Source organism: Dipodomys merriami, unplaced genomic scaffold (assembly GCF_024711535.1).
Source record: "Dipodomys merriami isolate MVZ:Mamm:240054 unplaced genomic scaffold, mDipMer1.0.p SCAF_271, whole genome shotgun sequence".
Lineage (NCBI taxonomy): Eukaryota > Metazoa > Chordata > Mammalia > Rodentia > Heteromyidae > Dipodomys > Dipodomys merriami.
Genome location: NW_027204171.1, coordinates 1,405,522 through 1,420,000, shown reverse-complemented (window position 1 = coordinate 1,420,000; position 14,479 = coordinate 1,405,522). Strand labels below are relative to the sequence as shown.

The window sequence follows — 14,479 nt, the reverse complement described above, 5'->3', positions numbered from 1 at the left end:
CGGGCACCAGTGGCTCACACCTGTCATCCTAATTACTTAGAGATCTGAGATCTGAGGATGGTGGTTCCAAGCCAGCCTGGCCAGGCAAGTCCGTGAGACTCTTCTCTCCAGTGAACCACCAGAAAACCAGAAGTGGTGCTGTGGCTCAAGTGGTAGAGCGCTCGCCTTGAGCTGAAGAGCTGAGGGACAGTGCCCAGGCCCAGAGTTCAGGCCCCACAACCGACAAAAACAAACAACTTCCTTCCTGTACCACAGCCTCCGCTTCCCCCGCACCCCACTTCCATGCCAGGGGCGGCTGTAAATGGAAGGCAAAGGGGAAACGCTTGGAGAGGGCCTTTGGAGGACTTCCTGGAGGAGGCGGCTGGAGACCAGGCCTTGGGAGAAGCATCCAGAGTTCACTGAGCAAGCCAGGAAGGAAAGAAAGCATAGGGTACTGGCCAAGGAGTCAGATGGGATCTAGCATTTTCCACAGTGGACCAGGACAGTTATGTGAGTTCCCATGTGGACATTAAAGTAGAACTCAGCAGGGAGAAACTGAAGTAACCCCAGGACCAAGCTACAAATGGCCTTTAATGGCAGGCTGGCCAAAGCATCTGTGCTTAAAGAGCTTGGGAGGTGGGGAGAGGGGAGAGAAGGGAGTCAGGGAGTGAATTCTGGAGTAAAATTCTCCGGAAGGTTTCTTTCCCAGCAGAACTAAAGCAAAACTGAGAGAAAACAGGAAGTCGTGAAACTTACAACTAAAAATGTCTCTCTGTGGCCACCCAGCGGGGTGGGTGGGACCGGAAGTGGTTGGAAGACTGGCACATCTCCTTCACACACGTGTGTGTGTGTGTGTGTGTGTGTGTGTGTGTGAGCGCATACACGCACCTGTTGGGTGGTGGCTCACGCCTGTCATCCCAGCTACTCAGGAGGCTGAGATCCAAGGATGGAGGTTCAAAGGCAGCCCAGGCAGGAAAGTCATGGAGACTCTTATCTCCAGTGAAAACTAGAAGTGGAGGTGTGGATCAAGTGGCAGAACAAAATGAGCCTCCAGCTGTGATCCTCAGATCTCAGCCTCCTGATTAGCTAGGGTGACTGGTGTGAAATCTTCTTTTTTTAAAAAATTGTTTTAAATCGCCAGGGAATTTAAAAAAAAAAAAAAAAAAACCTTGTTTTTAAATCATAAGTAGGGATTCTCAGGAAACAAATCCTTACTACAAGCCAGTCTGCAATTAATTAACCTCCGGTGGTAAAGCCCATGCTGTTTTGGGCTATTTATGTAATGACATGATCTTCTAAAAATAATCACCCCCAAAAGCCCGGCTTGCAAGGTTGGGTGTCTGAACCAGCTGGAGTAGCAGAAGGAGACGCAAGATCCCTTCTTTGCTGACATCACCATCAGATTAAATGGCACTTCTGGTCTCCACATTGCAAAAAAAAAACGAAAAACAAAAAACAAAATCACTCCGTGCAGGAGCTGGTAGAAGCTTGGTTTATATTCTGTGGAGATGAGTGGGCTTGGGATAGGAGGCGTGGCCTAGTGGGTAGAGCCTGTTAATCCATAGACCTCAGGTCCCAAGTTCAAGTCCTGGTCTCAGACCACAGAGAAAAAGTAGAGATGAATGTGCTCCTTGGTCTCCTTTCAAGACTCTCAATATTTAATCTTTTCTTTTTCAGCTCCTACTTCTCCGTGACCCCAGCCTCCTCCTCCCCCCTCAATAAAAGGGGGGGGGTTCTCCAATTCTTGACGTGACCACATAGCAAAAGCCACAACGCTTTGTGGACAAAGACATGACACTGTTTACATTCGAGTCCTCCTGCTTAAAACCAGAGCCTCCTCCTGATGCACACTCCCATGCCTCAGTTTCCACATGCTGTCAGGAGACTGAAGATCCACCCCAGACGTGGGTGGAAGCTGGCTTTTCAGGGGATGGGCTGGGACTGTGGATTTGTTTCTAGAAGAATGACATTGGGCCAGCCATTGACTTTTCTCCAAAGTTGGACAGGGTTTTTTTGGGGGGAGTTGTTGTTTGTTGTAGTTGCTGTTCTACTCCTGGGGCTTGGAACTCAGAACCTGGGTGCTGTCCCTGAGTTTTTTTCCACTCACGGCTGGTGCTCTACCACTTGAATCACAACTCCACTGCTGGCTTTTTTTTTTTGCTGGTTCATCAGTGATAAGAGAGTTTCCCCGCACTTTCCTTCCCTCCTGGGTAGCTTTGAACCACGATCCTCCAATCTCAGCCTCCTGACTAGCTGGGATTACAGGCGTGAGCTACCAGCACCAGGCTGGGCAGTCGTTAGAGCTAACAAAAGAACTGGGCCCCAGGGCTAGTGGACGAGAGAAAGAGAGAGGGAGGGAGTAGAGCCCTTCCCCCCTCCCCCAACATGGAACCCAATGGGACAGCCTCTTCCTTTTGTCTAGATTCCACCCCTTTCAAGGTGGCTCTTAGCGTGGTCCTCAGTGTCCTCATTCTGATCACCGTGGCTGGCAACGTGGTCGTCTGTCTGGCTGTGAGCTTGAACCGCCATCTCCAGAATCTGACCAACTGCTTTATCGTGTCTTTGGCCGTCACCGATCTACTTTTGGGGCTCCTGGTGCTTCCTTTCTCTGCCGTCCACCAGCTGTCTTGCAGGTGGAGCTTCGGGAGCATCTTCTGCAATATCTACACCAGCCTGGACGTGATGCTGTGCACGGCCTCCATCCTCAACCTCTTCATGATCAGCCTGGACCGCTATTGTGCTGTCACGGACCCATTGAGGTACAACGTGCTGGTCACCCCGATCCGCGTGGCCATCTCGCTGGTGTTCATCTGGGTCATTTCCATCACTTTGTCTTTCCTGTCCATTCACTTGGGCTGGAACAGCAGGCCCGAGGCCAGCAGGCTGAACAACACCACGGACCAATGTAAGGTCCAGGTAAACCCAGAGTACGGGTTGGTGGACAGTCTGGTGACCTTTTACCTGCCGCTGGTGGTCATGTGCGTCACCTACTACCGGATCTTCAAGATCGCCCGGGATCAGGCCAAAAGGATCAACCACATTAGCACGTGGCAGGCCGCCACAGTGCGGGAACACAAGGCCACCGTGACGCTGGCGGTCGTGTTGGGGGCTTTCATTGTCTGCTGGTTCCCGTACTTTACCGTCTTCGTCTACCGAGGCTACAATGGAGACATCAACCAGGTGATCGAGGCCATAGTGCTGTGGCTGGGCTATGCCAACTCGGCCCTGAACCCCATCCTCTATGCAGCCCTCAACAGAGACTTCCGCACCGCCTACCAGCGATTGTTCCGCTGCAGGCCGGCCAGCCGGCCAGCCCCTGCCACGTATCTGAGAGCTAATCATTCTCTGATGGACAGATGCCAAAGGCAAGAGCTCAAGGGTCTCGGGGAGAAGTCCCTGAAACTCCAGGTGTGCAGCAGTGGGAAGGAAATCCCAGCTCCCCAAGGAGACACAGACAGGTAAGGCACCCACTGTGTGCCGGGTGGTGGCTATGTGTGCCTTGATGTCTTTATCATCTGTCAATGGCTTCCCCTAAACTAGTGTGTGTGTGTGTGTGTGTGTGTGCTGGGACTGGGATTTGAACTCAGGGCCTGGGCTCTGTCCCTGAGCTTTTGAGTTCTACCACTTGAGCCACAGCTCCACTTCTGCCTCTTTTTTTGTGCTTAATTGGAGACAGGAGTCTCAAGGACTTTCCTGCCCCAGCTGGCTTTCAACTGTGATCCTCAGACCTCAGCCTTCTGAGGAGCTAGGATGACAGGTGTGAGCCCGGGGCCTGGCACAGGTTAAGTTGAGCACCCTGCCACCCCAGCTTCAGATTTGTGTTTTGCAAAGAGAGCTCTTTTTTTTTTTGGGGGGGGGGGGGTCCGGTCGTGGTGCTTGAACTCTGGGCCTGGGTGCTGTCCCTCAGCTCTTCAGCTCAAGGCTAGCACTCTACCACTTGAGCCACAGCACCACTTCCGGCTTTTTTTTTCTTCTGCTTATGTGGTGCTGAGGAATCGAACCCAGGGCCTTAAGCATGCAAGGTGAGCGCTCTACCACTGAGCCAACTTCCCAGCCCAAAGAGAGCTCTTTATAGGTGAGAAGGCTGAGGTCCTGGACCAAAAGAAAGGAAAAGAAAAACAAAGGACAAAAATCTGCTAACCTATTTTTAAAGTTAAAACAAAAGCTTATGGCCAGGAGCTGATGGCTGAGCAGCTGGGACTACAGGCATGAGCTACCAGCCCAGCCCTACCTTCTCTTCTCATCCTAGCCAAGGCCCACCTGGTCACACAAGAATAAGGCAGGTAGCTAGGCACCAGAGGCTCATGCCTGTCATCCCAGCTACTGTCAGATCTGAGGATCACGGTTCAAAGCCAACCCCCCCCAACAGGAAAGTCTGAGACTCATCTCCACTAGTAAACTACACACACACACACACACACACACACACACACACACACACACACACACACACACACACACACACACACACACACACACACACACACACACCAGAGCTAGAATTGTGGCTCAAGTGGTAGATCACTATAGCCTTGAGCATAAAGAAGCTCAAGGGACAGTGCCCAGGCCCTGAGTTCAAGACTAAGGCAGGATCATATATGCCTAAAGACCACAGCCTCCTCCCCCAATCTATGTCCAGGAATGGTGGACAGAGGGGGGCTGGGTAGAGAGGAAGGAGCCAATTGATGAGCCTCAGGCCAGGTCAGAGAACATGAAAGGCCAGGCATCTCAAGAGGTTGATTTTAGTCCCCCCCAAATTGCCAAAGCCATCAAGACCCTACAACTCCCTCAGTCCCTGAGTGAGATCCCTCCTCCCAGCTTCCCAGCTGGCTTAACACACGTCCTTCTGGCTCTCTATCTGGGGTCAAATACCAGGGTTAAACCACAGCCCTTATCACTACCAAGGTCAAAGTGAAGGTCAAAGCCAGAGCCAAGAACTCCCAAGGGGACTAACCCTGCTGTAGGGGAAGGAGGGGGTCCAGGGGAGATACCAGGAGAGATGGGGCTGGGGGGCAGGGCTGGCCTCCCTGGTCCTAGCTAGTCAGGAGGCTGAGATCTGAGGATGGAAGTTCAAAGCCAGCCAGGGCAGGGAGACTCTTCTTTCCAACAAACCATCCAAAAGCTGCAAGGGGAGCTTATAGCTCAAGTAAAACAAAGTTCAGGGATAGTACCCAGGCCCCTGAGCTCCAAAGCCCTAGGACCGGCTACAAACACACAAAAGAGAGCATTTGCCAAGGTCTGGTTAGGTCCTGGCACCGTTTGGGGCACATGTCAACCAAAGCCGAGGCCTGGCTGTCCTCTTTTGGAAAAGAGAAATGGTTTCTCAAAGTCTGTTCCCCCGGACCTCCTAGCCACAAAATGGCTGCCATGAGCTGACATCCCAACCCAACCCCGGCTGCCCTTACACCCGGGGTGACTCTTTCAGTGGTGGGATGCTGCCCAGACTTGGAGTTGAACCTTGGCCCCTAGTTGACACCAACACCTCAGTCCCAGTCCTCAAAAACAAAAACCAGAAGGGGAAACTGAGGCACACACTGGGTAGATCTACGGGGGGGGGGAGGGGGGAGAGGTTTGCCAAGGGAGAGTCTTGGACCTTGCCCAGTGTCCTTTGGGTCCTTTGGCATCCGTTCCCATCACCTCCCAAGGTGAAGAGATAAGACTCACGGGCAGCCGGCCTATCAGTTTCCTTTCCGGGGTGTGCCTCTTCCTCATTCCTGCCTGGGGGTGGAGGGGAAGGGGAAGCCCTGTGTCTGTACCCCAGGGCTTGGCTGCACCCAGGCACCTGGAATCTTGGGGCCCCAACCAGGTGCCTGCCAAAGAACCACTGACCTTCCCAAGGTAAATTGGGTTGCACCTCACCTCTGTGTAGCTCCCCGGAATCCAGTGTGAAAGCCCTTACCCCAGTTCTCAAGGCCCAGCCCAGCACTTAGCACAGGTGCCAGCTTCTTTGGAGGTCCAACAAGTTGTCCCATCCCACAGGGCCATCTCATTTCATTTATTCCACCAGTCTAATGTCTACCCCCCCCATGCACGCGCGCGCGCACACACACACACACACACACACACACACACACACGAAACTCCTGGATATCCCAGATTCCCTGGGCCTGGTACCCAGCCAGCCAGTCTGGGGCTAGGACAACAATAATTCCTCCATCCTAGCCACCCATTACCCCCCCCCCCCCCGCCTCCCCAGCCAAGAACCCTGAGAAATGCGCTAGGATCAGGAAACCAAGTCTCAAAGAGGAAAGTTGCAGAAACACAGAAAGAGAGAGATCGGAGATCAGAGCTCATGGGTCTCCCCTTGTTCTTGAGCTTTGAAGGTCATCGATTGCTAGGAGTCCTGGTGGGAGAGGCCCAATCCAGAAAAGCCTTGGGAGAGGAGGAGAGGGAGAGAGGGGAGGGGGGGAATTGCTAAGCCCCGCCCCCCACGCTGTGATGGACAGGCTTGGAAGAGGCTCATAGCTAATTTGCATTAAAAACGGAGTTCCGGCTCCTATCTGTCATCCTAGCAACTCAGGAAGGCTGAGGTGTGAGGATGGCAGTTCGAAGCCAGCCAGGGCAAGAAAGCCAGCGAGACTCTTCTCTCTCCAAGGAACCACACCCAGAAAACCGGGAGTGGCAATGAGGCTAGCCTTGAGCAAAATAATAATAATAGTAATAGTAACAATAATTCAGAAGCACCACTAGGCTCTGAGTTCAAGCCCCAGGATGGGCACAAAAATAGAATAACTGACTAAATAGAAAGAAGATGAGGAGGTTGTAACCGGCAAAGGAGGTGTGGCAGAACCTGGTGTGTGACCCACGCTGACGCACACTTCTGCAGAAGAGCCAGGGTGTACAAAGGAACTTCCTGCCCTAGGCCTAGACTTGTTAGTCCCGCCACCACAGGCCCCAGAGGAAGCTGGTTTTCTAAACTGCTCTCGCTCTTGGAACTCCTGAACAGCTCTTCTGATTCATTTTCTTGTTTCTTTCTTTCTTTCCTTTCTTCTGTGTGCCATACACACACTATCATTCCCCGAACGTGGGACCATGAATACATGAATCTCCAGCTTTTCCTTATTCCCGTCTTTCTGACCATCTCTCCTCCTCCTCCTCCTCCTCCTCCTCTTTCTTCCCCTCCTCCTTCTTCTTCTTTCCTATTCTACATAAGTCACAGATCTGAAGTGTATAACAAGGGGCTGGGAAGTTGGCTCAGTGGTAGAGTGCTTGCCTAGCATGCATGAAGCCCTGGGTTCGATTCCTCAGCACCACAGACACAGAAAAAGCCGGAAGTGGAGCTGTGGCTCAAGTGGTAGAGTGCTAACCTTGAGCAAAAGATGTTCAAGGACAGTGCCCAGGCCCTGAGTTCAAGCTTCAGGACTGGCCAAAACAAAAAAAAAAATCTAAAGTGCACCACAGTAAGTTTCTAGATTTGGGTAGCTATCCTTGTGATCACTTTGGGGAACATCTTTATTCCTACCCCCCAAAACAAACCCTGACCCAATTGGTGACCAATTCCTACATCTTATTCCAGGCACCTTGCACTGGAGTTAACCATTATGTCTGTTTTCCATCTCTGTAGATTTGTCTATTCTTTTCTTTTCTTTTCTTTCTTTCTTTCTTTCTGTCTGTCTTTCTCTCTCTCCCTCTTTCTCTCTCTCCTTCTTTCTTTCTTTCTTTCTTTCTTTCTTTCTTTCTTTCTTTTTTGTGTGCCAGTCCTGGGGTTTGATCTCAGGGACTGGATACTATTATTTTTTTGGGGGGGTGGGTTCCGGTCGTGGGGCCTGAACTCTGGGCCTGGGCGCTGTCCCTCAGCTCTTCAGCTCAAGGCTAGCGCTCTACCAGTTGAGCCACAGCGCCACTTCCGGCTTCTTTCTTATGTGGTGCTGAGGAATCGAACCCAGGGCCTCAGGCATACAAGGCAAGCACTCTACCACTGAGCCACCTTCCCAGCCCGTGGATACTATTCTTGAACTTTGTGGCTCAAGGTGAACGCTCTACCCCTTGAGCCACAGCTCCACTTCCAGCTTTCTGCTGTTTAATTGGAGATAAGAGTCTCATGGACTTTCCTGCTTAGGATGGCTTTGAACCAGCATCCTCCGATCTCAGCCTCCTAAGGAGCTGGGATGACAGGCGTGAGCCACCGGGGCCTGACTCCTTCCTTTCCATTCCTCCTGTGTTCGCTTTTTCTTTCCCTTCCTTTCCAAAGCTTTGTTTCCCCTTCACCAACTCTCTGCCTGGGGTGTCAGGGCTGTCTGCCTGGAGACCCCCTACCTTTTGATCCCCTAGGAAGGCTTAGAGGCCCGTCCTTAAAGCTGGCTCTTCTTTATGATCTCCTCCCTCCTCCCCAAAGGGAGCAGCTCAAAGTTAACCCCTCCTCTTCCAGCCCCCTCTGCAGAGAGCTGGAGGAATGAGACGCGCCCATCCCCCATTCCTGCCCCTACAGGAAATCAGAAAGAGGAAGTGTGTAGGGGGAGGGGGCCCTCAGAGCCCCAGAAGTGCTCCCCACCCCCCAGCCCCTGCTCCACTGTGACACCCCCAGGACACACTGGCCTGGTAGAGAGAATTTCTCGTTTCCAGAACCGGGGTGCTGTGTTTGAAGCCAGCCTGGAGGCCCAGCCTTGAATGACAGGTCTCCTGTGAAGAGATCTGGGATTGATCAGGAGGTTTACCTGCGGCTGTCCCCGGCTTTGCTGCCCTACGATGAGCAACTCCGTGCAAAGAGGCTGAGATACGATTTTCTTTTCCTGTTGGTTTCTTTCCTGGAAACAGAGTTTGTGGAAACAGAGTCACCGGGAAAAAGAAAGATATTTCAAGCCCTCTACACCTCTTTGCCGGTTTCGCCGCGGCTCAGTTACCTTGCTTTCTTGAAGTCATGTGGGTAGCAAGATCTCGAAAGTGTGCAGGGTTCTGATGAGGTCTTGGTGGGGGACTATGGGGGAGAAGAAAGTGTTAACCAGGGACTGGGGGGGGGGGGGGAGGAGCCAGGCAGAAGCAATCAAGAGGCCAAAAATCTCTTCCCATCCATCCAAGGCTGAGCCACTCCGAGAGGGCCTAGAAGCTGTCCCTTTGCTTGTTATTTTTATTTTTATTTTAGCTCAAGGCTGGTGCTCTACCACGTGAGCCACACACAGCTCCACTTCCAGCTTTTTTTTTCTTTTCTTTTTTTTTTTTGGTGGTTCATTGGAGATAGGAGTCTCACGGACTTTCCTGCCTGGGCTGGCCTCCAGCCGCGATCCTCAGATCTCAGCCTCCTGAGGAGCGAGGCTGGCAGAATCACTGCCTTCATTCCTCCATATGAAAACCTCCTTTGACCTGAGATGGGAGGTGGATAACAGATCCAGTGTCCACCATGGCTAAGAACAGAACAAACTGTCAGATAACCCAGGGAAATAAACGCCAAAGCCCAGGGGGAAAACAAAAAAGGAGTCTGGAGGGAGAGGAGGATCCTGGGAGAACTCAGAGGCCGCTGCCCAGACATGCACCAAAAATCAGAGAAGTTTACCATCCAACCATCGATTAAAGGGGGACGGGGGAGGCTCCAACGGTTCACGTGTGAAATCCTAATCCATTCAGGAGGCTGCCATCTGGAGGATCACAGTGTGAGGCCAGCTTAGGAAACAGACGACAGGAAGAGTTCAGGGGACCTGCCCCACGCCAGCCCACCCATCTCAACCAAAAAAGAAAACAAATCGAGTATGCACCTGATAGCCCAGCTACGTGAGATACGTAAATAGGAGGATTGTGTCCAGGCCAGCCTAGACTTAAAGAGAAAAAAAAAACAAAACAAAACAGCCCTATCTGCAAAATAACACGTGCCTAAAGGGGCTGTGGAGGTATGGCTCAAGCAGTAAAGCACCCAAGGCCAGGGTTCTGCTGCTGGCTCCTGCCCCCTGGTGGTTGAATAGATTTTGACACTCTCTCTGTACAACAATTCCAACGTGAACATTTCTTTCGGGCATCTGTAGATTTCAATCTACAGAGAGTTTCTGGTCAAACTCGGTAAAATAGAGTGAGTGGCAGAGCCCCTCCAAGGAATGGAGAACAAGGTTGAGGGAAAGAAACATTGAAGTTCAAGTTTTTGTTTTTGTTTGCCAGGCCTGGGCCTTGAACTCAGGGCCTGAGCGCTGTCCCTGAGCCTGTCTGTGCTCAAGGCTAGCACTCTACCACTTGAGCCACAGCGCCACTTCCGGCTTTTTCTGTATATGTGGTACTGAGGAATCGAACCTGGGGCTTCATGCATGCTAAGCAAGCACCCTACCACTGAGCCACCTTCCCAGTTTAAATCATTTCAGTAAGAGGTCTCTGCTCAAGGCTGCATCTGTGTCTGTCCAAGGTCAGATGCCTGCCTGGTCAAATATGTACATTGCTAACATGGGAGGGAACATTGGAAGGCTGCGGAATACTAAGGGTGTGACCTTGAGGTGCGGGTCAAGGTGAGGCGTGTTGGGCCTGGTACTCACCTGTGTGTTGGAAAGAAGCCACAGGCTGTGTCCTTGCTCACAAAGCCTCATGGGGACATGGAAGGAGAAGGAGGGTTCTAGCAATGCAAGGCATGCTGAAGATGCTCAGCAATCACTCTCATTCAGCTCCAGGAAAAGCAGCACTGGCTGTGTAGCTCAGTGGGAGAGCATCCGTCTGATATACACGAGGTCCTGGGTTCAATCCTCACCCCCAGAGATTTTTTTTTAATGGTTATGGGACTAGCAAATGTGAATTTACTTCCTGCTTCGTGGGGGATGCTTTTTGGTAGATATAATTTGGCCACACTTGAGTTCCTTCAAGAATACACAGGGAAGGCAGACATTTGCCTCTACTTGAGGCTCAGAGAAGCTAAGCAATTTGACTAAGGCACAGAAACAGGAAGCGTAGTTGGGATACTGAGCTAGAAGCCAGAGGCTCATGCCTCAGGAGGCTGAGATCTGAGGATCGCAGTTCAAAGCCAGCCCGGGCAGGAAAGTCCATGCGACTCTGATCTCCAGTGAACCCCCAGAAAAACGAGAAGTGGTGCTGTGGCTCAGAGTGGTAGAGCGCTCGCCTTGAGCAAAAAGAAACTCAGGGACAGCGCCCAGGCCCTGAGTCCAAGCCCACTGGGGTCCAACCCACCAGAGTGAGGAAGAAGTTCCTGGCTGCCATGAGAAAGCACAGTGGATTTTCTCCCCTGGGCGGGGCTTGGCAGCAACAACCTAGAGTCTCGTCTCTGGCCCACAAGATGGCGCCTGTCCTGACATGTTTGTGTGTCCACAGGAGGCCGGCTCTGTCCTGTACCACCTGCTCCAGCAGTCTCTTGAGCTGCTGCAAGAGTCTGTGGGGGCTCGGGATCCTCCAGAGACCCCCAGGAAGCCCCCCGGAGGAGCTATCCCCGGAGGGGTCACTGTCTGGGGAGACGGAGAAGGAGTCCTCCAAAGAAGTCCTGCAGGCCCTGCCCTCGAAGACTGTCTAGACCTGGGCCAGGCACTGGAGATACCGCTCCTGATCCCTGCAACATCACCCCTGGAGCCCTCAGGACCCAGCCCCCCCAAAAAAAAAAACTACTTGGGAGGAGCCTTCGGGGGAGGGCGCTGTAAGCCTCCGCCCCAGGGTGGACCAGGCTGCCGAGTCCAACATGGCCCCACAGGAGTCCAGCCTTTTCTGGGCTGAACACCACGGATCAGTGTTCACGACGGTGCTGGCCCTCGACATGCGCAGAGATGGCCGGACAGCAAGCATGCGCGCATGCGTGTGTGTGAGGGTGACATGGATGAGTGTGTGTGTGTGTGTGTGTGTTCTCCGAGCAAGACAGAGCAGGAGGCTGCAGGATAGAGGATGGGGAAGGGAAGGCACAAAAACTGCCTTACTGTGTACTAGGTGGGTCATTGGCATAAGCTCTTGATACACATGTAAGGTTTCAGAAGGAGAAACTGAGGCTCAGGGAAGTATAGGGCCCACCTGAGGTCACTCAGGTAAGACGTGTGTGTGGAGCATAGGAGAGACTCAGTATTTTTCGGATGGGTGGGTGGGTAGATGGATGGATGAGTGGATGGGTGGATGGATGGATGGATGGATGGTAATGTGGGTGGATGGATGGATGGATGGGTCATAAGTTTGTGGATAGGTAGGTGGATGGATGGATGAGTGGATGGGTAGATGGATGATGGGTGGATGGATGGATGATGGATGGTAATGTGAGTGGATGGGTAGATGGATGGATGGGTGGATGATGGATGGATGGTTGAGTGGATGGATGATAGATGGGTGGATAGATAGACAGATGGATGAGTGGATGGATGGGTGGATGATGGATGGATGGTTGAGTGGATGGATGGATGGATGGATGATAAATGAATGGATGGGTGGGTGAGTATGTGGACCGATGGATGGGTGGTGGATGGATGATATAATTAATAGATGTGTGGATGGAGAGTTGGATGATGGATGGATGGGTGAGAGATGGGTAGATGGATGGGTGAATGATGGATGATAAATGGGTGGATGGACAGGCGGATAGATGGGTGGATGGATGAATGAATGGGTGAGAAGCAATACTGAAGTCTTGCCCATGCCCTTTAAAAAAAAACGACACTACTCTGACTCTCAGAAGAGAGGTCAGTGTATTTCTTGTCTTAGCCCCAGAGATCCCTTCACACGCCCGTCAGCCCCCTGCTGGTGCTTAACCACCATCAGAAAGCGGGGTGCAGTGAGCCCGTGTGGGGAAACATAGAAACTGCATGTGAGGGCCTCGGCCCCCCAGCGCCCTCTGCTGGCGACCATTGCCACCCCCACTCCCACAGCCATTCTTTTCTTTCTCTTGGCTTCTGAGACCCTCAAATCCCCACCCCACCCCCATCCCCATCCTCAACGATTTTGTGCTCTTTTTTTTTTTTTTCATTTTTATTTTTGTACCCATCCTGGGGCTCGAACTCAGGGAGTCGGCTTCTGTCCTGTAACTTTTGCCATTCCAGGCTGACTCTACCACTGGAGCCCACCGCTCCACTTCCGGCTTTTGGATGATTCGTGGGTGACAAAGGGTCTCATGGGACTTGCCTGCCCCCAGGGCCGGCTTTGAGCTGCGATCCTCAGATCTCAGCCTCCTGACTTGCTTGGATGGCAGGCGTGAGCCACTGCACCGGGCCACTCAACTTTAATACTCTTGGAAATCCGTTACCTCCCCTCCTCCAAGCTATCAGACATGGCCACCCCAAGGTCCCTGCCCCGAGCTGTTCCTTCTCACCCTAACATCTTCCCCCCCCCCATGAGTTCATCTACACCCCAGATCTACACCCGAAGAACTTCCCCAGATTCCTAACTTCCTTGGAGACTCGCTGTTCCATCTGGATGTATCCAAAACCCTTCATCTTGATTTAGCTTATCCACAATCACAGTCTGCACCTTCTCCGTATCCCTGCTCCTCTTCACAGTCTCCATCTTCTCCTTATCCCTGCTCCTCTCCTAACGCTCCCTTCTTGGGGAAGGGAGAGGGGGAGAGACCCACACTGGGCTTCCAGGGGGGTAAAGGTTAACCTGGGCCCATTCCCTTGTTTATCCTGGGTCTAGAGTTCTAATCTTCCCAACCTCCTCCTGCCCTTCCCTCCCCTCAAATCCTGGCCTTCTCCTCTTTATTTATTTATTTATTTTTTATTTATGTCACTGCCATTGCAAGCACCACTTCTGGGTTTGATTTGTTTTTTCCTGGGGTTCATTGGAGATCAGAGTCTCACAGACTTTCCTGCCCAGGCAGGCTTCCAACCACGATCCTCAGTTCTCAGCCTCCTGAGTAGACGGGATTACAGGCGTGAGCTACAGTACCGGGCTTCACACCGCCTTCATTTTGCTGACTTTTTGTCCCATCTAGAAGAGCGCTAGACCCAAGTAGGGACTGAGCAGACATTCGGTCGAATAGGGTCAATGCTGACCCCTTTGCACAGCAAATCTGCAAACACACATGGAGGTTGGTTTGCTCTGGTGCTCTGAGGATCCTTAGAGATGCCTTCGTCTCTTAAGCAGGATTTCATCTGGGAGCCACACAAATCCCCTGGAAACTTGGTTGTGAGTCTGAGGCAGTTGGATCTCTAGATTACCATGAAGGATTAGAGGTCCACCTGCCATACTCTGGTCATAGATCTGAGCCCAAGTGCCTCTGTCCTCCCCCATAGCCCCTGCAGACAACAGGCGCTGTAAGTCTGTGTCTGAGCCATGGTGGTCCTTCACAGAGTCTCTGCCAGATGCGGAAGTTGTGTGCACGCTGTTGGGAAGAGGAGCGTCTAGGGGAGACGGGGCCCTGAATCCATGTTCTGTGTTTCTATCGAGTTCCAATAAACCTAGTGAAACAGATTGCTGTTGCCTTGATTTCCCCCTCTAACTTCCTGGAAAGGAAATCGTCTGCACGTTATCACGCGATACCTTGATGTAGGAAATAGAAGTATTTAAAAAAAAATTCTGGGGTAAAATCCAAGTTGAAATTTGTCTTGAAAAGTAAGGACATTTTCCAGCTTTCCTTTTCTGTCCTTAAAAAGCTTTTCTCTCTCACTTCTTTTCTTTC

General features: G+C 52.0%; 1 protein-coding gene and 1 long non-coding RNA gene across 4 annotated transcripts in view; one reads left to right on the top strand and one right to left on the bottom strand.

Moving 5' to 3' along the window:
• LOC138837609 (uncharacterized) overlaps positions 1–8,892 on the bottom strand; it is a 12,508-nt gene extending 3,616 nt beyond the window's left edge. The window contains exons 1-2 of the long non-coding RNA XR_011375358.1: positions 8,820–8,892; positions 8,634–8,723 (exon numbers count right to left, since the gene is read on the bottom strand). This is a non-coding gene — a long non-coding RNA (uncharacterized lncRNA). The remainder of the gene's footprint in view (positions 1–8,633; positions 8,724–8,819) is intronic.
• Positions 1–14,262, top strand: part of Hrh2 (histamine receptor H2) — a 21,091-nt gene extending 6,829 nt beyond the window's left edge. Inside the window, exons 2-3 of one of the 3 annotated variants that reach the window (XM_070036539.1) lie at positions 1,657–3,437; positions 11,209–14,262. In XM_070036539.1, the coding sequence (XP_069892640.1) occupies positions 2,365–3,437; positions 11,209–11,404 (1,269 nt within the window). In that variant the 5' untranslated portion in view covers positions 1,657–2,364 and the 3' untranslated portion in view covers positions 11,405–14,262. Of the gene's footprint in view, positions 1–1,656; positions 3,442–8,541; positions 8,859–11,208 lie in introns of those variants that run through there. The other 2 variants (XM_070036540.1, XM_070036541.1) reach the window with 2 other exon arrangements.
• Positions 14,263–14,479: the final 217 nt, after the last annotated feature.